This window comes from Copadichromis virginalis, linkage group LG4 (genome assembly GCF_057382275.1).
Source record: "Copadichromis virginalis isolate Kocher_CV1m ecotype Utaka linkage group LG4, C_Virginalis_male_GT1.1, whole genome shotgun sequence".
Classification (NCBI taxonomy): Eukaryota; Metazoa; Chordata; class Actinopteri; order Cichliformes; family Cichlidae; genus Copadichromis; species Copadichromis virginalis.
In genome coordinates, this window is record NC_140621.1 from 31,892,462 (window position 1) to 31,918,476 (window position 26,015).

General features: G+C 39.2%; 1 protein-coding gene across 2 annotated transcripts; it reads left to right on the forward strand.

Annotated features, from left to right (window-relative positions):
• Positions 1-12,062: 12,062 nt before the first annotated feature.
• Positions 12,063-18,562, forward strand: emc10 (ER membrane protein complex subunit 10). Of its 2 annotated transcripts, XM_085454932.1 has the most exons (8): positions 12,063-12,209; positions 12,345-12,411; positions 13,192-13,304; positions 13,910-14,023; positions 15,634-15,818; positions 16,058-16,151; positions 17,034-17,131; positions 18,253-18,317. In XM_085454932.1, the coding sequence occupies exons 1-7, from the start codon at positions 12,120-12,122 to the stop codon at positions 17,118-17,120; spliced, it is 750 nt and encodes a 249-aa protein (XP_085311058.1). In that variant the 5' UTR covers positions 12,063-12,119; the 3' UTR covers positions 17,121-17,131; positions 18,253-18,317. The 2 variants fall into 2 exon arrangements, with proteins under 2 accessions (XP_085311058.1, XP_085311057.1); XM_085454931.1 differs by lacking the exon at positions 17,034-17,131 and having other exon boundaries at positions 12,064-12,209; positions 18,253-18,562.
• Positions 18,563-26,015: the final 7,453 nt, after the last annotated feature.

Here is a 26,015-nt window from a genome sequence, read left to right on the forward strand (position 1 = left end):
TGTAAGATTTGAACAGCTGGTAGTTTGGGCTTCTGTCCTCCCAGCCAGAGCCATGTGACCATAATAATGACATTCCCTCTCTCTGAAATCAGATCAAATTTCTTAACTTTAAAACGAAATAAAAACTGAAAAATAATTTAATGGTTCAAAAAAGTGACATAGTCTCAATGGAGAACAGGCCTGCAGCAGTGCTGTGGCTCGATACTCAAATAAAAAGAAAAAAATGAAACAAACTAAAATTTATTAATGATTTTGGAGTTTTTTTGTCATCTATCTACGCTCTTTAGTCACAGAAACAAACAGGTTTTAGGCTGGTCCCATGAGATATCCTAAAAATAAAGAATTGACCCTAAAAAAACACAGCCAGCCCACTCTCAGGATAACTAAGCAGCAACCTCCTGGCTGATAAATGAAGCCAGAAGTTGCAGAAACTGTGGCTCCATGACCACTTGATGCTGGCCTCAAAAGTGAGTCTGTCTCACCTGATTTCTGTATGCATAACTTCACAGCAGAAATAAACATTTTTTACAGGTTGGTACAAAAACATCTTGATCTCTAATTCAGAGGCAAATTTCCATCTAGATCTTTAGTTTAAAATGTATTAAGTTATTGTGGCATGGCTGTTTTGACTGGAACAGGTTGATGCTGACATCGATGTCTTTAGCCACTAGCTTTCTGCTACTTTTCACCTGTTTTCAGTCACTAAACTGCACAGCTCAACAGCATTTGCAGTGTCTCTGCCTCTTGGTCTGTATTTAATTTAATTCAATTCATTATTTGACAAAAATTTGGCTTGATGTGCAGGTTTTTATTAGTGGCATTCTAATGCTCAACTTATCAAGTATCTATGTCTTTGCAAAGCACTCACTGAAACACTAGCAAGAATTAAATGCAAAAATAGAATTTACTTTAGCTACTGCTGGCTCCAAAAGACCAGGATGGCAAAGACCATTCTTCAAAACAAAAGTTCTCAAACTGACAGTTGGTCTTCTTAGCTGTTATATCCAGTCTATGAGACTAAAAAAAGCTGGCATCAGCAGACGATTTACACGCACTCATAAGTAGCCGTTGAAAATGCGCAGTAGTGATAGCTGTTTTCATTTGTCTGAGCAGCATCATACTGTCTAACAGACAAGTCTGCAGAAGTTCTGCTAAAACAACTGGAGTAGGAGCCGAGCAGTTCGATGTGCTCACTCAAAAAAAGTATGGTTACTCCTACTTAAGATATTCAAGAACTTGATGCAGTGGATGAATGCAGATATCAGTCTACGTTTGCCCTTCATCTGAATCTAAGCCAGATTCAGAGTCTTTTTTGTTAAGCTGAACCGCGCTCCTTTGTATGCTAACAGGGGAGGGAGTGTTTGGGTAGAGATGGCGGCCTCTGGCAGCGTTACTGGTAATTAAAAATTGTGTTGTTATGTCTACGCGTGCTCAGCAGTGGAGCAGCGCCAGCGAACTGTCACCCTGCACCCTGCAACTATTACCATCAACTCTGGTGCGCAAGGTCTAATTATTCTGTGACTGGCTCATTCCAAAGCTCCCACTGGTTCATGAGACATAACAATCCATGATTAACATGAAAACTATGATCCTACTGGGCTCCTTCCACGTGTCTTATATGGGTCAGCTAAGGTCCATCCAAGTGTGTTTCCCCTCGCTCTCTAGAGGCGCCTTTCCTTTTGTGGATCCACAAGACCACGGCCATCGCTTTTACACTTGAGAACTATTCTTGTGGCTGTTTATTGGGATGCGTGCTTCTTCCCGATCACCAAGTCTTCTGAAGCCCCAACAGCCTTAACACTGGATGAGTCACATGAGCTGTAACCAGCTGATCGACAGGGGCAGAGGGGCTCCAAAGCTGAGGATGTGTGAGGAAGTTCATGAGCAGGGCAATAATTTGGGATGGGTGGAAACACAAGAACAAGAGGAGACTGGGTGACGGCTGTAATGTGGTGTTAGGAACATAATATGTGTGATGTCAGGACGCTGGCCTGGAGACACATTGGATGCAGGGATGGAATTACTGCTTGATGGAAGAATAAAAAGGGAAAGGGTATAAGGTACACTAAAGGGGACAGATTTCAGTGCATCAAATGCATTTTATGATGCATCAACGCTGACGTGCATTTCTAAATACGGACTTTTGCAGACGCATGTCGCTTTCAGCAAAACGCCTTTTTTGGTCTGATCCACATGACTTTGAAAGAGCTCAATGAGTAAAACAGATATCGGAATTATATATCTGAGAAAATGGGAGTTCTGACTTTTACATAACAGCAGTGATATGGTGAACTTCATGCAGATTGGCGAATGGGGAGATTGACGCCAGCAGAGGAGACAGTGTAATAGAATGAGGGAGGCAATCAGGGTCAGATAGATAAGGTGTCTGAGGTGCAGAGATACGACGGCAAGGTAGTTACACCTGACTTGACAGAGGTCCCTCTAACAAATCATTCCCCTCATCTCTCCGCTTTTATCTGTTACCTCTTTCTTCCCTCGTGCCCTCCTTCACTCCTTCCCTCATGCATGCTCTCATTTCTCCCGCTTAGAGCTGCAAGATGATTTACAGTTTGAGGTTGTTGCTGACAAAGGCGGCGGAGCATATTTCAGACCCAGTGACTGATAGAAACATTACAGCATACACTACATCACAGTGCTGTGGTGATGTTTCAGCACTGAGATTACCAAATGTTATGCCACATGCATGGGAAGATTATCCGCTGGAACCACATACTTCCAGTTTATGGTGCAATGAAAGGGCTTATTATCAGTAATAAAAGAAGGCATTTACTGCCATTTACAGCCTCTGTTTTTCTTTTAATTAAATAACTTCAGTGTATATAAAATGTATGGAGTTTTGCATAATTATATGACACTGGATTTAGTGTAAAAACAAAGCGCATGCACTCTGTCTCTGTAATAAAACATAGTCACTTAAGATAATTGCATATGACGTGCATTTTCATCAGTTATAACTATGAAACTCACATCAGACGTCACTATAAGTTTGCCAACTTTTACCGTCTTGCTTTCTTCAGCTTAATTAAACGTCATGTATACAAAATACTTTTCCTATAAGAAAATACAAGTTCAAGCAGCTAAAGAGAATATATTTTTCTTTATCCATAACTTTGGATTGTTTTATTTTTGATTACCAACATTTAGGCAAAAAAAACCCTAAGTGCATTTAACTCTGAAAGTATTTTTAAATATTTGTTTAGCTTTCATTGAACTCAGTTGCAGTTTCGCACTATACCTCAGAACAGTTGTTTGGGAAAGAGAAAGCAGCACAGTGATACCAAATGAAGGCATGCACCTATAAACCTAACACTCATGCCACAGATTATTAAACAGCTTTAATTTGCATGCCCACTAATAAATTGTAGTCTATATTAGGTCATTCATTACCAACGACATTATAAAACTCCTGATTTATTGTGATTGAAAAGATAATTTTATCAAGAATAAACACTAAGGGTTAAAATTAGTTAGAAGTGCCTTGATTTTTCTCTTCCCACACATCTGCACCTTGCACAGAATCACTAGCTTCCACGTCTGTTTTTTTCTGTTCTAATCTCACAGGATGGACCAGCTTACCTGGGTTCTGGGGCTCAGGCATGACTGTGTCTGTTTACAGCGATTCCTCTGAAAGCGTCTTCGTCCCTGCTTGGCAGTGGCTCTGCCTGCATTTCCAACTCTTCCATCCCTTTTTATGACCTCCGCCACCCCCACCCATACCACCACTACCACCGCCTTATCCCCCTCATGCCCACCCAACACTTTTACTTTGTACCACTGCCATGCCCCCCCTTAACAAGCAGAACAAGGAAGGAGGAAGAGAGTGACAGAGATGTTGTCACTTGAAACCTTAGTGGTAGCTGCAGAGCCCTGAGGAGGCACTGAGACACCATGAGGGGTAAAAGTGGTTCAGAGCCATAAAGAATTCCAACCCATGGGAAAACCTGCCAGCTGATTAACTCATTAGGCCCTGTAGGCAGAACATTAATAAACTTACTGATGCTAATGAGCTCTGACTGACAATTTGACTGAGGGATGCCGCAGTGGTAAAACTCCACAGATGTTTTGTGTTATTAGAGGGGAGGATAATATGTTTTGCCACTTTAATGAGGGTTAGGAGGTTTAAAAAATGAAGAGTGAATCTTTTCCTTTTTTCCATGCCCTAAATCTATAATTAAGCATAGCTTAAGCTTGGGAAGGCCACAAAGTCAAGCTCAGCTGCCGTGCCAGAAGATCAGACGATCTCAGTCCCTGGCCACATCAGCTGATGGCTCAAAGGAAACCCCTCTACACTTCCAATTGACAAATAGGGCATGCTTTTTAAGAAGTTTTAGCTCGCTGACAGTCGCTGCACATCTGCAACCTCCTTTGCAACCCGTCTCCTCACTTCCTCCCGTATCAGACTTAATCAGTGTCATGTCTTTCAGTGATGCCTGCTCTTTTCTGTCTTCTTGCAGCTCTGCCTGCCTCCAGCTCTCCGTGTATGCACATGGAAGGATTGTGGGAGAACTATGTCACCATGTATAAATCACTGCAAATGCAAGTATCAGCCTTGCTTTCACTAACGGTCTTGAAATTAAGGCTTCTGTGACTCTAATCTTTTTCACTAGCCAGCACTTGCCTCACTTTATTCCGTAGCACAACAGACTGATCATGTAGAATTAACTTGTTATATAATGCATGTTTACCACAAATATATGTTATGCTGTAGTGAATACCCATTTAGCATTGCTTAGCTACAAAATAAGGAGTATTTGGCAATTCTTTCTACTCCTAATGGGCTGTGTTGTTCCATTAACATAGGTTGTGTTGAAAAATTATTGTAAGAGGTGTTCCAGTATTTTTCTGTGTCATGAAAAGGGGTCTAAACTATATATCAATAACCCTGCGGAGGGTGTTGCTCTTCTGAAAAGCCTACCCTAAGGTTCTTCTCCCCCTCTTCCACCCAGTGATTTTTTCACTGTCCCCAGCTGACAAGAAAGGGAGAGGGGGAAGGAAATCAAAAATGAGAGCAAAACAGCGGCAGCCGTGCGTTCCTATAGGCAATGACAATCCCATTTGTTCTTTTGTAGGCATAGCTGTCAACTAGCTGTACTTTGTGAGAGAGGAAAGCTTCATGCAGGGATTTACGGAGCAAGGTCAGAATAGAGAGAGGTCACCTTATGAGTTCCTGAACTATGTATGCTCACACTAGGATTTGTTCTTCACATGTGTGACATATGACGTAATCAATATATTTACCAAAAAAAGACAGGATTTAAATGACAGAAAAAGGACAGTAAGCTCTTACTGTAGACCAAATTACAAACATCAGTGTTAAATTATGCATTTAATAAGCCTTTCACTTTCCATTTCTTCATCCATATGCAGTTCTCTTTTTTCCTTTGGTTTCTGCGCTCATTTTTTTTTGCTTTCGAAATTACTCAGGCAGCCCTAACCTTGCATAATAATACGTATTCTTTGAGACTTTAATTTTGGAGAGAGAACTTAAGCCAGAAAGAGAGGCAGAGATTGAAGAACAGCTATTTAAGGTAAGTGCAACTTAAGATTCATATGTTCAAGGAGAACAAAATACCCCAGAGGAAGATTATGGAGAGCTGTTTGAATAGGACATAAAAGGTCCTTGAGTCTGTTAGACTTACTGTATATCATAACTTTACATTACTTTACTTTAAAGCTGAATTATCTTCAATAAATCTTTTTTACGCATTCACGGGTCATCAGTTGCAATTTATAATGTGACTAAACTCTCTGAATGAGCTGAAATTATTCATATATTGTGGATTCAAAGTGGCTATAGAAGACTTACTATAGGTGTCCTAAATGATCCACTGATTCCCTACAGAGGATGACACCAGAGTTATTTAACGCTTGCATTAGTTAAGCCTCACTGAAAAACACTTAATGCCAGCTGAAGCAGGTCCCCTCCATTCTCACAGCAGCTTTCCCAAGACAGCGTCATAGCACTATATAGAGGTTAAAGCTTTTAATGGATGTCATTTAGCAATAATTTAAAAACAAATCTGTTAAGTAAATATATTTTATTGTGTTTGAGAAACTACATTCAGGGTGATATGAGAGTATTTTATGGAAAATGGCAGTAAAAAGACAGAAAATGGTCAGATGAGTATAGCTCACCAATAAACAAAGGAGTCTCTAAATGTCTCATCCTGGTGTGTCAAATACTGTCATTCTGTCAGATGCATGTAGTGTCCGCATAGGTTGAGTCAACAGCCACAACAAGTTTTCTTTTTAATATTGTAGGGTCTTTACCTTATGAAGCACCTTGATGCAACTGTTGTGATGAATTGGTGTTATATAAATAAAACTGAACTGAAAAACTGAACATGTGGTTGGATTTATAGTCTGGGCGACAGGTGCAGAGATTGCTCAGATGAAGATAAAAAAGCACAGAATTTGCCATCCACCACATCATACGAAACATTTTCAGAGGTGGAGCCAATGCAGTGTTAATTGCATAGTAATGGTCGCTAAGCAACTTATTTTCCTTACCAACTGGGAAATAGGAGGCCTACATACAAATTTTGCTAATCAATAGCACTGAAGTTTCTAGCAACCAAATAAATTCAGTGGCTCCACTACTTAAAATTACTAATATGCTTTGGAAAATATTTGTGTTAAGGGTTTATCACTATGTTGGCAGTTCTGGCTCTATTTTGCACCCATCACAAAGACTACAGGAGGATATCCTGATATGAGCTAAAACACCTTCTTCCCAACAATAGTCCTACATATTTTAAATGTTATGTTTATTATGCAGACCTATGACACGTTTCCTTGATTTTTATTAGACAGAGGCAAACTTTGAAATAATAAGGTGTATGTACAAGTACTTCCGGTGAGCCACAGGTTCAGGGTCACTACTCTAAATCTTCAGTTTCTAGTAGACTTTTTCTTCTCTTGAATCTGTATAGTGCCAATAAGATTTATAGTATGTCATCTCAGGTACAGTGCTCTGTCTATGGGCACAAGAAGCACCACCCAACTGTTATTTTTAAGAGGTGGAACCAATTAGAAGAAAAAGCAGGATGATCTTAAAAGGAGCTAAAATAACTCCTTTCAGTAAATTAGTGAACCAAGGGTTTGCATCAAAGCCTAATATAAGATAAATAAGGATTATTCTGAACTGTAACTCAATCAAGTACAAAAATGTGGAGTTATTAATGAGCCCCCTTTAAGGGTGCACAGTGTGACGCCATAAGCATGTACTTTATAAGCATCCATAGCAGTGAGTGACAGCACATACACCAAAGGAAAACCTTATGCATAACTGTCAGATGCCAGTGGCTTTGACAAAACAGCAGTATTTGAAAAAACAAGCTAGTTATTTCACCTGTACAGATAACGGATTTCCTGGTATGGTGGTTAGTGCTGTTGCTTCACCGTAAGAAGGTCCTGGGTTCAAATCTGCAATCTGGCTAGTTTGTAGTGGTTTCTTTCTGGGTATTCTGGTTTCCTCCCACAGTTAAAAGTCATGCAGTTATTAGAGTTAGGTTTATTGGTGATTCTAAATTACCTGAGAATGTGAGTGCAAATGGTTGTTTGTCTCTATGTGATAGACTGGTGAGCTGTCTAGGGTGTACCCTGCCTCATAACTTATCACTTCAGGGTTATGCCCCAGCCCCCCCTGCAACCAGGATAAAGATAGGAGGATGGTAGTTGCTGTAGATCCATTCACTTTTTATGTTAGCCAGACTCTAGACTTTGTTGAACATTATGTAATATGAAGACAACATGTAGTATTTAAGTGACCAAGTAGTATTGGGGTAAAAGTTTGTCATGGTCCCCGTGCCTGCTCGGCTGGCCCTGTGTGGCTACATGTTATGTTTTGTCTGTTCTCTCTCTCCTCTCTCTCTGCTCGCTGCCTGGGCGGAGCTCATTGTGAGCTCCCGGCCTCCACCACCTGTAGGGAATCACCTGTGGCTCCTCACCTTGTTTGCTCCCGCTACTTAAGGCAGTGACTGAGAGCACCTCACCGCTGGACTACTGAGTAACGCTCATCAGTGCTACTTTAGCCTCAGCCAGTTTTGAGCTCTGTCCGTGAAAGTTCCGTGCTAACTCTTGTTCTCTGTATGCAGATTTCTCGTGCTTGGTTTGGGGACTCTGGATGCTTTTCCCGACTCCTCTCTGCACCCCTGGGAACCCTGGCCCCCTTCTCCTTCACCTGTATATAGTGCACCTGGAGTGTGTAAATAAACCTGTTTTTCTGAGATTTCAGTCTGCGCCGAGTCCTCCCTGCTCCTCCGTGACAAAGTTATTGAATAGTGTTGAAACAAAATGACAAAATTGTGAAGGATTCAAACATTCCAAGAGCTCAACTTACTTCATCTAAACATGTTTCAATCACGTTTATTGAACACAAATTGCACAGGTTTATTGAATATGAAAAAGTTGTGTTGATTTAACTCAGTTGTTTAAGTTTCTGCCAAAGCAAAACATTTGTGTGCAACCAATGTCCATTATTGAATTAAGTAAATCCAACATGGCCTTTTTTCAGTGTAGATAGAGCAGTGCTCATAAGTTTTAGACTGCTGTAGATTGCTGTAATATGTTTAATTTGCTATGTAGCCATGGGATGGATGGATGGTTGCATAAAATTCAGTTCTGGAATATTAGAATGAAAACCCCAACAATCAGTTGGCTCTCTATGAGAAACACTTGGCAACAGTGGGAACGAAAAACTTCCTCTTAGAACAAAGAGCCTCAGGCAGAACCAGCATAAAGGAAAATCTCACATGATCCTCGTGGTGTAACTCTACATGGAAGTCATACCTGCGCTGCACCACCCCGATGTAGGATCAGCTTGACAGCCTCTAAAAAATTGTCTAGCGCAGCCACACTCAGTAAACAGAGGAAAGAGGGATTCTTAGCACGGCGGTAAAAAACTGAAAACAATTCAATTTTAATTTCTATAATTATCTGATTTGTCTGATCAGTTGTAAACACTGCAGTATGAAAAATTTATTCACAAAGACTACACTGCTGAGGCTTGGAAGAAAATGTTTTCTTTAGTGAAACTGTGGTAACATATTTACAACTTTGGATGTTTTTTTCTTTTTCCTCACATCTTGTTCGTTTCCTCTCTCATTTGTCACCCTGCTCCATTTTTAACAGCCCGCAGGCAGACAGGACATGACAGTGTCTTCCTTCAAAGTGAAAGTCCTGTTGTCATTTCACATAAATATACATGCTTTCATATTTGACTAAGAATAGTAAGGTGACACCGTTGTTTAGGGCTGTGACAGAGAGTAATGGGCTCTCCCACTGGGGGGGAAGGGGGGGGGGATACTGTATAGGGCTGCATGGTTTCAAAGGCAAAGCCGGGGGGGAATCACATGCCACAGTCACCATATGTTCCATACTGAGCTCTGGCTCCTTTAAGCTGAAGACGAAGCCCAGAGAGACAGATCGTTTCCATCAACAGAAATGTAATAGCAGTATGTGCACATCTATAATTTATGATCAAATAACTGGTTTGAATACATCATAAATACAGTTCATACAATATATTAATATATTAATGTTGGCATATAAGATGTGGAAGGAATTTGTGTGTAAATTAAAGCAGGTTTCGAGCGAACTTTTAAGGAGATCCACACAACTGTTTTGGGACAGCAGGAAAATATCAATTTTGTAAATGTAGTAATTATTTAGCCATTTTTGCACATTATTTCTTCGTTTCAGCTTAATTGTAACTCTTATAAATGTCTGGAATAATAAAGGAATAGGCTTTTTTTAAACAAAAAAAAGAGTTCTGTTTCAAAGAGTTATATGAATAAATAAATAAGTTAAGATAAGTTGGATGTCCAAAAGTAACCTTGACTTCTTGGTATTCCAAACTTTAATGGATTAATGATGAATTCAAAACTCCTTTTCAGCACTTTGATGCTGAAATGTGAAGTTTAAAATGATTGATGCCTTTCACTTGTATCCACAGAGGGTTTATTGCATGTCAGCAGAACTCTTCAGCCAAGAATAAGCATTGAGAAATAAATCGCATCAATCACATTTGGCAGAAACGTGCAGCTGTTTTCTCTTTTCTCTGGTTTGATACTTTTATATTTGGCGGGTACCTCTAATCAGTCAAGTCACAGCTACAGTGCTTCTTGTACCTAACCCTTGGATTGTCCAACAGCATTTCAGCACCTTCAAGCCTAGTTAAATTAGCAGCTGGAGCCAGAATCCAGTGCTCACAGGCACAGAAAAGAGCAGCAACGATCCATAAATTCTGACTTGGAGGTGCCACATTTTGCAGCCTTTACTCACTGAGCCTATTGAGCTGAAGGAACACTGCTATGTGCTAACAAACTGAGGCAGGACCTCTGAGTTTATAGAGCACTCACAGAAAGCTGAGCCCTTCATAAAAGTCCCATTCAAAATTAAATCTAAATAAATGATTAAAATACTTCTAAATCTTATCATACGCAAGCAGCTCTAAATGTAGATGTCCAAACACCACCATGAAAACCCTAGGATTGAATACTTCATTCTGGGGAAAGAAGTGTGCATTCCTCCACCGAAAAAAAGAAAGTCAATATATGCATATTTTAAGTATTCATGTAGCCCCCTCTCTGTATTTGGTTTCTTTTAATTTAGCAGGAGCACAAGGGAAATAATTTGAAATGAGAGAAACACCGCTAAACAGAAACACTGTAACTGAATTGTCAGGCACTCAAACCCCTGCATCAGAGGGTTTGAGTGCCCATACCTGGCACTGGGCAAAGTACATACTACCAACTTTAATAATATTGAGAAGGTACTGGAGCCAGACTTAAGTCTTCAAATAGCCACTGCAATCCTCATTTCCAGTTTTTTTGGTGAGTTCTAATTGCAGTAGTCACAGTTTTGCAAAGATTAAAAAAAGGAAAAAAAGTCTAGCAGGGAAAAGAAATCTGATGATAAGAGGTCACTTGAGACACATTCCAGTGCCAGATGTGAACTGCTGCCAGTTATGACTTGATGTAAAACCCTGATCTAGCTCTTTAGATTAGTGCAGGAGCGGATCTAAAGAGCTTTATTTGTTTCATCAAAGACTTACCCCTAAGCAGGGCATTTACCTAAATAAAACTCTGGCTGAGGTAGAGCATGAAATGCTGACTAAAAGATGTAACACATGAATTACCCCTTAAATATTTATTATTCAGCTGATAAAAATTGCACTTTTCGGGGCACTTCTGTGGAAGTAATGGGGGTGAGAAGAAGGTCGAGGCAGTGTTTTATGATCTGTTAGCAGCCTCTGCTGGCGTTGGATGTGTCAGTACATGTTAATCTCACTCACAAGAGATCTCTATCATGTTTGTTTCAGTATTTCTGTTTTAGAATGCAAAGGAGAGTAAATTGGCATGTTTGGCATATTGTGACAGATATTAAACGTATATAAAATTGTTATTCCAATACTAATTATACCCTAAATAATGTCAGAAGTATACTCTGACATTAAATTAATATCTTAATTTAAATAGAAAAGATTTTGGGGGGTTGTTGGCTCATCTCTAAAGTAAATTTTCCATCTCTCATTGCACATGACAAAATATAAAGAAATACTAATTTAAAATGTTTACAGCACGAAATAGAAATTAAAACTCGTTTATGTGGTAAGAGGAATTCATTATTGCTGACATTACAAGGTATCACCAGAAATACAGACAGATTATTAGAAGCATTCTGTCAACAGGTGTGTGTGTGTGTGTGTGTGTGTGTGTGTGTGTGTGTGTGTGTGTGTGTGTGTGTGTGTGTGTGTGTGTGTGTGTGTGTGTGCAAGCAATGACGTTACCTACATATAGAGCACATGAAGGTCTCCAATCATTATTAGGAATGATGCAGACAACGTAGGATTACTTGATAATGATTAATTGATGGTAAGTAATTAAGCTGTCTAACAGCTTAAAGAAAAAAGAAAAAAAACACTTGCATGTGATTACATTTTATGTTGTTTGTTAACCCTTTGTTTGAAATCGTAATTACTTTTTGAAAAAGAAAAGAAAAGAAAAGAAAAGAAAAGGAGCTTTTGTTATGAAAATCGCCGGAAGTTAATGTGTTATGCCACTTGAGGCGTTCTTCCGGTGTCTGTTTCTGCCAAAATGGCTCGTGTGGTACAATCTAAGGTTGCTGTTGTTTCCACTGTTTTCTTCGTATGTTTACATTTCGCATGTTGTAATAACGGAAGAAGGGTAAGTGTGAAGTGTTATAACATAGACGACATCAATTTAAATGCAGTGAAGTGGATGCTGTACCTGTTAGCTATTTAGCATTAGCTGTGTATGACCGACTGAAAGGCTAACAGTGGATTTCATGTTCATTCTCAGGTTGGTGATGCCTTGGAGACTGAGTTCAGTGGTTTCTCTGTGCCTCTTGAACACTCATTTGAAGTTGGTGAGAAACATATTTAATTCTTTTCTTACTGTAACGTTGTATGATACGACATTGATTATGTTGGTAAGCTAACTAAGCTTAACGCAACAAGAAAATTGTCATGGTAAACGCCAGACTCCATTTAAAAATGTCTGTTTAATATGTTTTTGCATTTATTAATGAATGTACCTGATTTGCTACAAATGTACATATTTTTCAGAATTGTTTTTTTTGCGTTTATAACAACCTATGAACGCCTACACTTCACACCTACAGGAGCTTTAATGACATCCATTCTAAATCCATTGGCATTAATAAGGAGTTGGTTCCCCCGTTAGCAGCTATAACAGTTTCCATTCTTCTCGGAAGGCTTTCTACGACATTTCTGTCTGTTTAAAATTAAATTATTCTCAATAATGCGTTCAGCTGGGATAAAGTCAGCTATAACAATACAAACAGTTAAAAGTCATTTCACAGCCCAGAATTAAACACCCTTTGAAATCATAGCATTTGGATGGGCAAATTCAGTATTTATTATACTCTCAAAATGCAAAATCAAAACATGCTGTCAATCAAATAAAAAAAGAAAACAGGCAGTTACAGTTTATTCCTTCATTTAACAATAATAAAACACTCTGCTTTGATGACAGACTTCTACCTTCATTTTATGGTTAACTATGAACTATGTAGAGGTACAATGTGTTGGTTCTTTTTTTTTTTACCCAGATTTTTACAAGTCTCCAAGCAGGGAACGGTTTGTTATCATTTGTAATTTATTTATTTATTTATTTATTTTTCCAGATGATGTAGCAAAGTTTCAAGTGCGTGGAGCTCTGCTGTTAAAGCCTGGAAGAGAGCCGGGTGTCTCACTAAGTCAGAACCCGCTGTCAGATGAGGACAGGACCAAATTGAAGGTGAACCATGTTAACCATTGATTTAGTGATGTTTTCTACACATTTCCAAGATGGCCCAGTGATGGAGAGATTTCCCCTGTTTCAAATAAATATTTAGTTGGGGGTTTTTTGGGGGTTTTTTTGGGTGCCGGGGGGGGGGGGACAAGTACTTGTCGGTACTTGCAGTGCACACTGCAGTCACCTATTCTCACGCTCACTCATGCATTCTGTTAGCTTCAGACATTTTTTACCTGTCACTTAATCACATATGAATCGAGGTAATTTGGGGTTCAGCATTTTTCCTGAAGAGCTGTAAATCAAATAAGCAGTCTTCATATAAGTAGACAACCTTCTTCTTGAGCCACCACCTCCTCATCTGTAGAATTACCTGTGACTGAAAGTCACCCAAAATGTTGGTACCAACGTGGGTAACATCACTCACTTGTTCCACTGGTGTAGGATGTGTTTGGATGTTTAGCCAAGTAAAACAATAGGTGAACTTTCCTAGATTTATACTACATTAACCATAGTATCAGTTCAGGATGTGTTAATGTATCCTCCTTATAATGTTTCTGTATGAACATGCGTTTCTAAATTACTTGTTTTTAACTTGGCTATCCCCACAGGAAGTGGCTGCAGTAGACGGTCTATACAGGATCAGAGTGCCTCGTGTTTTCCTGCAGGCTGACAGACAGACAGAGCGGCAGATGGAAGGCTACCTCACAGCATTCGTCAGAGCTGTGTGTATTTCCTTCAAATTCTCCAGAAATTACAGATAAGATTAAAAAACAACACCTCCTGTAAAATTGAGCACATGTTTATTGACGGCTTTTGAGGGTAGTTTTCACTGCATGGTTAAACTTAGCTTTTAGATGGAGACAGGAAAAAGGTAATGACTTGGAGAAAAGTGAGTAAAATCATAGGATGTAATGATAGGTTCTTAAAATATATTACTGTAACTTGATTCCAGCTCCTATTTCTCCTCGTTCTTTTGGCTGTTATCGGCAAATGTTCATGGGTGTTTAAAGCAAATTAATTCACATGATTATTGTGAGGCAAAATTTTGCTTTACTCACGAATCATGAAAATTACTCTAGACCGGCTCACCACAAAATATAGAAACTTTTTTGTTAATACAAAATTATATTAAACATTTTCTTCCAGCTATGAAAGAGCAGCTTTGAGCAAACATTTTGGCTCTGAATGAGGTTTTTTTATGATGTGGTTAATCTGATGTGTTTTCCCCCAAATAATTTACAGTCTAGTTGTTGCTTTTTTTGCTCTTCTATGCTGGAAAAAATACAGTTGGTTTAGAAATGTTATGTTTTTCCACAAAGGATAGAACAGAATATTTATACAGTTATATGTTATACATATTCTAATGTGAGTTCCTCGACCAATTTGACTTGATAAACTCGTCATAGTGGCCTTATCAAAGGCAGTAAAGTTAATGGAAGTTAACTTACTTGTGTTAAAGAACAAATTTCTCACAGCAGGAGGTCGGCCGTTGAAAGAAAAGAATTGAAATAAAATAAGATGAACCGACACAAGGAGTGGGCGAAGTAGCCTCAAAGTTATATCACCGTATTTCAAGGAATATGTGTAATGATATTTGACAATGACGTTTTATTGATGATTGCAGCGGGCAGCATTTATTAGTGCAAACAAAATAAATGGATTTTTCATGTTCGTGTACAATGAGCAATGATGATAGACTACCTAATTCCAAGTTTGAAGTTGTCAGCAGCAGCAATATAATACTACGTACAGTAATGGCACAGCAAGCACAAAAGTCACCTGGTTAGTGTTTTAAGTATAACAAAACTACTTAAAACTTAGCCTTGTAAGTTTTCATTAGACAAGTTTATTGTTTCCATCTTTAGCTATTTTTTTACATTTTGCAAAGTATTGCACATGTTGGAGGTCTGACTTCTTGTAGCCCAACTACTATTTGCATTCCATTGAAGTAGCCTCTTTTATAATTGCCACATGTTCATCTGAGGCTGGTGCGCTGCTCTCACTCTTAGACAGGAAAGGCGTGGTTCTTTTTAACATGTAAACATTTATACACAGATTATGTGATGTATCATATATGAATGTATGAAGTAGAGTCCCTCTATCAGTGGAAAGGTATTATGATAGTATAATATCATGAGTTACTTTGTGATCCTGTCAATAGAAATTAAGAAACAAAAACACATTCACACTTTAATAATATTGAGAAGCAATATTTGATCAGTGCTAGTTTTGACCTAAAGCTTCTCAAACGGTGTGTAATTAGTGTAAATTGTAAATATTTCTAAGCAATAAGCTGTTATATATTGTTTTAACATTCTCCTGTGATCCTCAGTGTGCCATGGTTGAGTCCCATCTGAGCGATGTGATCGCGCTCCACACTGACGTCTCCGGGTACCTCATCGGTGTCTCCATAGTGACGTTACCTGGGGCCTGCAGGGGCACTGAGGTCGAGGATGAGGTCGACCTTGAGATTTTCAACACCACTCTCAGCATAATGGCTCCAGTGAATGCACCTGGGTCAGTCACACTGCTTTTACCTGTGATTTTGTCCTTTTCTCCTTTACAGCTTCTTTACAATCTGACATTGTTTCAATCTCTACTTGTGGTTGTCTCTGCATAAGTCAAGGCCTCCTGCAGGTTTTTTCCACATCCTTTGGTTTAGCTTTTGCCTTGGCTTAGCAGCTCTATGTCAGTTGTCCTGGGTGGCACAAGTCCCTCTATACCTTTCACAACACTAATTGTCACCTTTCTTCCAGACCTGAGACGGCTTTCTTCCTTGAACGGATGGAACAGGAATCTGAGAAGAAAGGGAAGAACCCACAAGAACAGAAATCTTTCATCGCTAAATATGTAAGTACTTACACAGAAAACTGCTGATAGGCTAGAAGGGCCTAAAGATGTACAGGTAATAAATAAATGAAAATGACTGTTAAGCTCGTATTTTCTGTTCTCAGGCGCATCACATCTTTTCAAATATGTCTAGTATGTTTTAATATACACTGGAGACATCAGTGCTGTACTGCACTTTTGCTTCTATTTCATTTGCCAGGATTTATGGCAGAAAAGTGAAAATATCTCCCAAAAAGTCAAAATGGTTCCTGTTGTCCTGTTGAAAGGCTCTTTTCTACCTGCAGTTTGTGTCAAACTACGGGGGAAAAAGTTATTTGTCGGTACCTTTTAGGCACTGGTACACTTTTCAGTTTGTTTCTCTTACTCCGCTGAAAGCAGCGATGCGAGTCCTCCTCCTTTCCTTCTTCTTTGCAATGCAACTCTGTTAAAGACACTAGTAAAAAGAACTGGACTTGGTGGTCAAATGTAGATGGACAGTGTAATCAAACCCTTAATTCTGGAACAGATAGTGTTTATCTTTATGAGGCATATGAGTATGCAGACTTGTTTTTCATCTGATTTGTTTTCATACCAAAAACTGCTCCAGGCAGCTGGTCGCTTGCTAGAGGTCCCAGTTTCACGAATCCATGTGTTGCTAGTCGTCTAATATTAGTTTTCCCACAAAGTGCATAAGAACATAAAAAGTAATCCCTTAAACCCAGTGGTAAGGTTTTGTGTGTCTTCAGACTTTCTTAGCTTCGAGCTGTTTTTCCAGGCAGAATCCCGCCCTATATCCTGTCTTAGTTTGCCTGAGCGCTGTTAAATCTGTCTTGTTTTGCTGTTCTGTGTGTTTCTTGCTGTGTTCACTGATCTGTGTTGAACTGATGCTGTACTGTGTTCCAGTGGTATTTGATTCTGGGTGGTGCAATCTTCCTCATGGTCACCAATTCGGCACAGCCCCCAGCAGGGGGAGGCAGAGAGCAGAGCTGAGTCCCACTGAAGTACAGTTTCCTTACTTGTCCCCTTCTTCAGTTTGTATTTAACCTTTAGTCAGCGTGACTAAATGAAACCCCGTCTCCTTTCTGTGTCCACTCATTCTGTCCTTCTGTCTTTTCATGGTCTCTTCAGGTCCAATGCCAAATACTTGCAATGGTGCTCCCTTTTGGGGTTGCCACAGTGGATCTTTAGCACCAACCCCCTGCATTTCCTCCTTGACTACATCCGTCAGCCTCCTCTGAGATCTTCCTATTTTCCTCTATCTTCAATATCCAGTGTTTCTCTTCTGCACATGCTCAAACCATCTCAGCCTTGCCTCTCTGACTTTGTCCCTCCTATACTCTTTTCTAATCTTGTTTGTGCTTGTCACTTCCAATGAAAATCTGAACACTTCCAGCTCCACCTTCTGTCTTTTTGTCAGTGTAATTGTCTCCAAACTGTACATCATAGCAGGTCTTAAAACCTTCTTTTTCACTCTTGCTGTTATCCATTCTGCATTTCTCTCGTGCACTGTCTGTCATTTGGGTTGGCCCAGGTATTTAAAGTAATTTTCTTTCCCTATCTCGACTACTTGCATTTTTAACATTCCACCTGCGTTTCTCTCATACATGTGTGATTGGGAGGAAAGGTGAAAATGCCAAAAACATGAATTACAGAGATCAAATTTGTTTTTATTCATCAGCTGTAAAAGGCTGATTGTGTATTGTCATCACTACGCTGGGCTGGCAGGCGACATCGACACCCAAGTTTGTGAATGTGATAACTCAGAACAAGGCGACATAGAATTTTGAAATTCATAGCATAGGGGTATCTACTAGGAGGCTTAGGGATACCACTGGCATCCACCAGTATGTATTATTGGGAGTCTACAGGATAAACCACCAGTATATCTGAAATTATTATTCTGGCTATATTTAGCATGTGTTTGGTGTTTGACCCCTGAGATCGTCACTCTATGGCCCTGTCACCCACTTATGCCTTTTCTTCTCTTCTGTTGTGAAAATGAACTGAAGCTAATCTGGGATGACCAATCAGGAGCCACTGATGCTAGATGATCACAGTTGATTTGTATGTTGAAACCAAAAATATTGCAGTATTTAGTTGCCCTTTTCTTCTTCTCTTCCAGTGGATGTACATTGTGCCTCTCGTTCTCTTCTTGATGATGTCTGGCGCTCAGGATCAGTCGGGAGCAGGAGCTGGCGGTGGAGCAGGCAATGGCGGTGGCCGATGATCAACAACACAACAATTTTTGTTTTGCTTTTGTTTTTTGTGAACTAAACAATACTTCTTGGGCAGTTTTTCATTGCTGTACATAATGCTGTTAATGGAAGATACACGTCGGTCACACACAACTTACCTCTTGTAGAAGAGATATAGTACCCTGCAGATGACTGCGTTTTTAATTCTAATGTGAAAATAAAGTATTTATTACTTGAGCTGTATTTGTTTTTTTTGAGGGAAAGTTACTCAAGCTTATATTATTGCTCCTCTATTATACTATACTATAGGTCCTCTTTACTCCGATTTGTATTTAGTTGCACTAGTAGTATGCTTCCAAAACTTCATAGTCAGTGGAGATTAAAAAAAAAAAAAAAAAACTACTGTAGTGAAAGAAAACGCAGTGAGAACATGCAAACTCCATGCAGAAATACCCCGGGCTGATGGTGGAATTGAACTCAGGACCTTCTTGCTGTGTGGCAACAGTGCTAACCACCGTGCCACCGTGCTGCCCTGTTTATCCATCTAAATAATAATGTTTTTTATTTTAGTTGCCTCATTTTGGAGGGTACGTGTTTTCTTAATGGAACTGAATGGCAGTTCATGTAGGAACTGTTGCTAAAACTGGACAACCTGCATTCAAACAGTCCAAATGGAAACTTGCACTTCAGGCTAGGAAATAAATCAACCAGTTTGACTCAATGTGTGCAAAAGTCCTCTCTTCTTCACAAAAACTGCAAATGGAAGAAGTATAAATTAAAATAAACTGCAGATAAGAAGTATAATAAGATCTAGAAAATGGGGTAACCAAATCTAATGTATGAGTGACATATACTTATTTTAAGATCTAGCCTTATTTTCAAAACTGTTACTTTAAATCTAGTTCTATCTGCTCTTGTATATTCCGGCTTTCTTCCTGTTTTCTTTCACTAATGGGTGAAGCAAGAATTGCCTCTGTGTCACTCCACCACATGTGAACTGGAAATCCTCCATTCAGCAGTTTAATCTTTTATAATACACCCAAGGGTTAACCCCGTGGGATTAGAGCAGCTGCTGCTTTCCCCCAGCAAGTGTCAACTGTTGTGACAGTTTATTCAGTAAGTGCTGCTTAAAAAACTGCACACACAGAAGGATATTTAAGGATATCCCTTTAAAAAAAAAACTTCACTACATTTTATGATTTCTTATGTATGCAAGAAAATGGATGTTTGGGGAAACACTAAAAGTGCAAGAGAAGAATGCAACACACTGAACATCAAAATGTAAAAAGCAAAAAGGCTCTGCAACCTGCTTGGTTGGGGCCTTTTTCTATAGAGTTTTCATGTTCCTCCAACCTGGCCTAGATTATCCAGTTGGCATTCTCATTCTAGGCATTTGCTCAAGGATCCACACACCTGCCTGTCTGTTAGCCCTGTGATGAACTGGTGATCTGTCCAGCTTGTATCACATCTTTTTCTCCATCACAGCTGGATAGGCTCCAGAATAAATTACAGTCCTCATCAGAATCACATCACAGAGTCTCTTTAAATCAGTCAGATTCAGACTTGGCTCATCATAGAGGGTTTCAAGAAGCTAAGATAACGACAGCAAAATGCTCAGCTTAAGGCTTTACTAACCATGATTGAAAGCAAGGTGGCTATCACCATCCTTTATTTACAGTCTATGGTAGCTATACATTAATCAGCTGCAGCTGTGTGTGATCAATATAGATCACAGCTATGATAATTAATGAAAGGAAGAAAAAACTGTTATTCACTGAAGAGATTTTGTTAATGCTACTGATTTCAAAGGCATAATCCTAGAATAGTAAGCTATTACTTGCTTGGACAGCAGCCCAATCCAAATGAAAGCGGGACAACCCCTCTACCACGGATCCTCCAATCTGTGTATTTATAATTATGAGTCAAGGAGAGAGACCACAGCTTCGTGGCTTTAGTAACAGAATGTCCCAGAATCCCTGAGTCAACATTCATCAGCATATGTCAGTCACACTGGCTGTTTTGAGTCCGCATGTCCAACTGTGAGGGACATCCTCTTCTTTTGGGAGGTTAAATGTTGCGCCTCAAGACTTTGGTCCCCTTTGCCCTCTTCCACTCACCAACCAGACCTTTCTCAGAATCACACACACACAGTCCTACTCTGTGACTGTTTTCAGCCACTGCCTGCGCTATCTTGATGAATAACATGAGGGATAAGGTGATAACAACAGCTGAGAGAAAGATGAGAGCTGGAATGAAATAAGCCATATGACAAAAGTCATCTATTTGTAAAGAGATCTGCTTCTGTCAGACAGCAGCAGAGCTTAGACTAGAGATGGTGATCAATCTGGGTTTTCGTGTAACATCAGCTAAATGAGCCGAGACTAAACTTGTTTTGAAATGTTTCCTGCCACACAGTTTAAAAACCAGAACTACAGCTACACACTTACGTAACTCACACACTAATAAATCCAGAGGGTCAGCAGGGGGTGTGATGTATGTGTCTGTACCAGGGAGCGGGGAGGGGGACCCTGACAGTGACACATTATTGTTGTGCTGATGTTTAGGAATGGAATCCAGTGTATTTGTGGTTACACTGAGAGTACAGTCTCAGAAAATGGGAACAGAGACATTACAAGAGAGTTCTGAAATTAAATCTAAAGAGAGTTCAGCAAAAGCAAGTCTGGGTTGGAAAAAAAAACACTGTTGTTGGGGGAGAAATGAGCAAACCTTTTAAGTAGTTTTTAATCACATTTGGCTGGTGATCTAAGATATGATGGTTGTTATTTTTAAATGTTGCTATGATGACTGAAATTAAACTCAGCAGACAGTGATTTAAAATAAGTATCCAAAGGCGAGATCCCAAATTCCTCAGAGTGGCACGATCTGTGCCCTTGGAGTCTGCATCTTATTGAGAACAATTTAAACTGTGGTAAAGATTTTGAGTTTAAGTTAATGTAACATACAAAAATGACCCTTTTAGAAAAGTTGCAATTTTTTTTCATTTTATATAAATTCATTAACATTTTTAATGCAGTTTGTCTCTTTACCAACCACTCAGAAGAAACGTACACATATTTATCCCAAAGTCCAGAAATTAGCACGTGTATGTTTCAATACCATGAGACGCTAAAAGATGAATGACAGAAGCATTACAGTAGATAATACGATGGGAGAAAGCAGCAGGGTGAGGAGATCTCAAACAGGCTGCTTGTACTGCAGCATGTTGCTCACAAATGTCTCTGTGTTTGGAGAGCACCAATGTCAGCACGTCACTATGTGAGGAAGGACGCTCCAGCCTTCTTTCACCATGTTTTTAGTCTCATTATACTGTGTATAATAACAATAAAGGCTTTAATTCTCTCAGCTACAGCTACAGTGGTGTTTGATGCAGAGATGTGGACTCGAGTCACATGACTTGGACTCGAGTCAGACTCGAGTCATTAATTTTATGACTTTAAACTTGACTTGAAAAAATGTTCTAAGACTTGTGACTTGACTTGGACTTTTACACCAATGACTTGGGACTTGAATTGGACTTGAACCGGTTTACTTGAAAAGACTTGATATTTTACCCCAAATATAAAATTTAACATGCATATTATATAGAGATTGAAAATGTGACGTCATTCACGGGTAGAACCGCAAAGGATTCTGGGAACTCGTGGCAAGCGGTACTAGCGCAGCGATAAAAAGAAACACAAAAATGTCAAGAAGCCGTTGTATTATTAACTGCAATAGCCGGTCGCATGACAGCCACGGGAAGCCGACGAGTAAAGAGATCGGTTGTTATCGGATTACGTCGTTGAAGAGAAATTGTTCGAGCCATGTTTCCGAAGTAACAAAGAGGCGACTGGATTGCAGCCATTGAAAGACCAATTATAACGTCCCAGAACCCTCCAGCTCACAGGTTAGTCTGCTCCAAGCATTTACACAAAGGTCAGTCTGCTGTTGTAGTTAATGCGTCATTTTTCTTAACATAATTGGTGATATAGGTTACAAGCAAGTCTGGCGCTGAACAGAAATTGTCGCGCTATGCTCCGTTATTTATTGTGTTTATTGTGCATAAATAGTGAATTGTCCTGACACAATATTGCGTTTCGCTTCTGTTATTATGGTACATTGACAAAAACATGTACTTTTATTCACAGGATAAAACAGGTTTTTTGTATCACTAATTGCCCAGTACGATTACAGCATACAATATTATTGTCACTGCTACATTTCTGTGATGCTACCAGAAATTATTTCCACTGCTAATTAATTACCATTGAGCTCAAAGGTCCTATTAATAAACGGTTAACGAATGTGTATTTATGACGACGATTTGTGAGACTGGTAAACTTATGATACGTACGATGGTCTTTACTTTCTACACGGTGCATTTCAAGGTCCTGCACCCATCCGTCGGTAAACTGTACCTGGGCTTGTTGCAGTGACCTGAAGTTACTGAACTTCATGAGTGTATGCACTCACTCCAAGAACCGTATGATTATAAATATGCATATAAATATGCTAAGATGAGATAGCTGACTTCATCTAACTAGCAAATGTTTTCCAGGCTACGTTGGTGATGCAGTTTTTTTTTAAATGATATTTTAAAAAAAATATCATTTATTTATGTATGATATTTTTGTCATGCAATTTTAAAGCCGGTCCTACAACCACATCCAAGAATAACATGCAGCTTATCTCAGAACTGTCGGTGAAAATTATTCTTGGAGCTAGGTTTAATTGAGCTGCATTTTAAAGAGGTGCAATTTCACAATTTGTGTATATTTTCTAAGTTCACTATTTGTCATGTGTTGAGAAAAACACAGATTTAAAAATTACATGGTCTAATATTTACATTTAGCATATAACTGCAACATGCTTTTTTTCGTTTTTTTTTTTTAAAGACTCGAAAGGACTTGAAATTCAAAATTTCAGACTTGTGACTTTACTTGGACTTTTACACCAGTGACTTGAGACTCGACTCTGACTTGCCTGACATTACTTGAGACTTGACTTGAGACTTGAGGATAAAGACTTGAGACTTTGTTGGGGGAAAACTCTGTAAAAAACCCAGGAGAAATAAAGACACAATGAGACAAAGTTACTTTCTTTATCAAACGTGTACACGGGTGAGCTGCTAAGAACAACTCACCCCATGCACAGTGGCTTGGTAATTTTTATAGGAAAGACAGTGAGAACAGGATAAGAAAATACAAAACAAATAAAATAAACAACTCCATATGTGGCGCTAGTCTCGTCAGCAGAGAGCTGGGAGAAGGCTGTGAGAGATAAAACAATCTAAAACAATATGTCCCAAAACAGTATGTCTTTGCTGAGAAAGTCTAAAAAGATAATTCTAAACTAATCTAACCATAGACAAAAGGGCATGCTTGCACATTTAAAAGAAGGTAAAGAAACATAGAAACATTTTTCCTGTAACATTCCCTCCTATTTTAACTTATTTTAAATGTATACAACAATTGTCTGTGAAGGTTATTTATTAAGTATCTTAAGCAATTTTTAAATTTTCAAAATGTCAGCATAGCAGAAATGGCAGTCATTTGGTCTAAAGAATAAAACAAAAGAAAATAATAAAAAGAAAAACATAGTAAATGAAAATCATAGTAAATGAAATAACAAGTGGAATAAACAAGAAAAAATAATAAAACTAAAACTACAAAAAATAAAGGATAAAAACCTTATATTTTAAAACGAAAACTTACAAAAAATAAAAGGATGAAAAGTAAAATGAAAACTTTATATTTAAAAATGATGAAAACCTAATATGTAAAATGAAAACTTCAAAAAATACAAGGATGAAAACCTTATATTATAAAATGAAAACTTCAAAAAATACAAGCATGAAACCTTATACTTAAAACGATGCAAACCTTAAATTGAAAACTTTATATGTAAAATAATGAAAACTTCATATTTAAAATGGAAACTTTATGTTTAAAACTGAAGACTTCAAAAAAATAAAAGCATGAAAACGTTATATTTAAAATGAAAAACTTTATGTTTAAAAGTCAAGACTTCAAAAAAAAAATAAAAGCATGAAAACTTGCATAACCTACTAATGTTTTAATCAGTGCATGATCACTTGACAAGTCATTTTTAATCACCACGTCATTTATTAGCAGCTAGTACAAGTTCTCCTCTAACAGAATTGCAACGGGATGTTGTTCTTCTTCAGGCACGGCAACATAAGCAGTCATTGTAGTTGTTATCATCTGTGAAATCATTACTCTTAGACATGGCAACACACACAACACTAATATGAGCAGTGCTATCATGATGAGACCTAGAAGGAAAAATGGCTTTGCTACAGCAGCCAGCCATGAACCGCCGAACAGCCAGTCCAGCCAGCTTTGTGCTGTAGCTGCTCCAGGTGTGTGGTCAGTGACATATTTTTGCAGAGCGGTCAAATTCTGCAAAGCTTCATAAATGTCTCCTCCAGTTTCGTATCCATCAGGGATAAAAGTGCAACATGTTTCCCCGATCAGCTTGCAAACTCCTCCTTGTGATGCTGTTAGCAGGTCTAGTGTCAGTCTGTTCTGCAGCACCATCGTTCTGATGGCCTTCTGTTCTCCTGCTAAGGCGGTTCCCAGGGTCTTAGTCAAGTTGATGTGTCGTAGCAGAGCATATCGGTTGATTTCCACGTGATCCCGCACCTCGGCAACTCCAATGCCGGGGATCAAGCTCTGTAAGAATTTCACTCCTCCTCAGATGCGAAACTCTGGTTCCTTTACTGCTTGGTGCCGTCCGTGCACATCCTGTCTGGTAATGAGTCTTTGTTTGTAGTATCATTCGGTAGCTGTAGTTTGAGCGACAGTTGAGGCTCATCAGTGTCGCGTTACTGGCACAGGTTTCGTTGAGTGAACAGTCCATACACTTCCTCTCGTTCCTTGGTGGGCAGAAAGTGTATATGTATTTGCATAGCAGTCAGTTTTATTATTCAAGTAAGCTGTAGTGTTCATAAACTGCCACCAGAAATTAGTGGCATAGCCATGGGGAAACTTGGTGTACTTTCCTTTGTCATACAGTGTCTGCCTTTTCTTCATATAACGTGACTTGTTGTCCCTCACGGAAGCAAAGGTGAGGAGCCCGGCCATGGTCAGGGCCGCTGCAGTTGTTAAGAGCCACCACCTCATGACGACGGGACACACCCTCCTGTCGCGAGTAGACCCCCCGGCCAGGAAAGCTGACCCCTCCACCGGGCGAGATCACAACAAGTGGGCAAGCCTGCCGTCAGCTGTGTTTAGATGGCTTCACTTACTGGCTCTGATGGATGCAAGATGGTCGTTCCGCTATTTTGCAAGCTCCAGTTTTTCCTTTGGAGCACTTTGATCAGAACCCAGTCACCGGGCTGTGATCTGCAAGACACTTGATAGACATCATTACATTCTTCGTCATTTACAATCATCTCTTTATTTTCCTACAACTTAGACATACATTTTGCTACTGAAATTGTATCTGCCTTTTTCACTGGGTAGATTTCTGGCCACTTTGAGAATACATCTATAACCACTAGGGTGTATTTTTACCCTTGGCATTCATTTAGCTCAATAAAGTCCATATGGATTGTGTGGTCTCAGGTTTCCCTGAGCATTACATTTTTGACACGTCATGCACGTTCTGACAAATTGTTTTGCTGAGGTTTCAAAATTTACAGTGTAGAAATGAGAGTTGACAATAC

What these genes read in the sequence shown, in the direction of transcription:
- emc10 (XM_085454931.1), top strand. Translation starts at nt 12,120, where the DNA reads ATGGCTCGTGTGGTACAATCTAAGGTTGCTGTTGTTTCCACTGTTTTC. An exon ending in GTTGTAATAACGGAAGAAGG is followed by an intron (nt 12,210 to 12,344) that starts GTAAGTGTGAAG and finishes GTTCATTCTCAG; the next exon opens with GTTGGTGATGCCTTGGAGAC. An exon ending in AATCTTTCATCGCTAAATAT is followed by an intron (nt 16,152 to 18,252) that starts GTAAGTACTTAC and finishes CTTCTCTTCCAG; the next exon opens with TGGATGTACATTGTGCCTCT.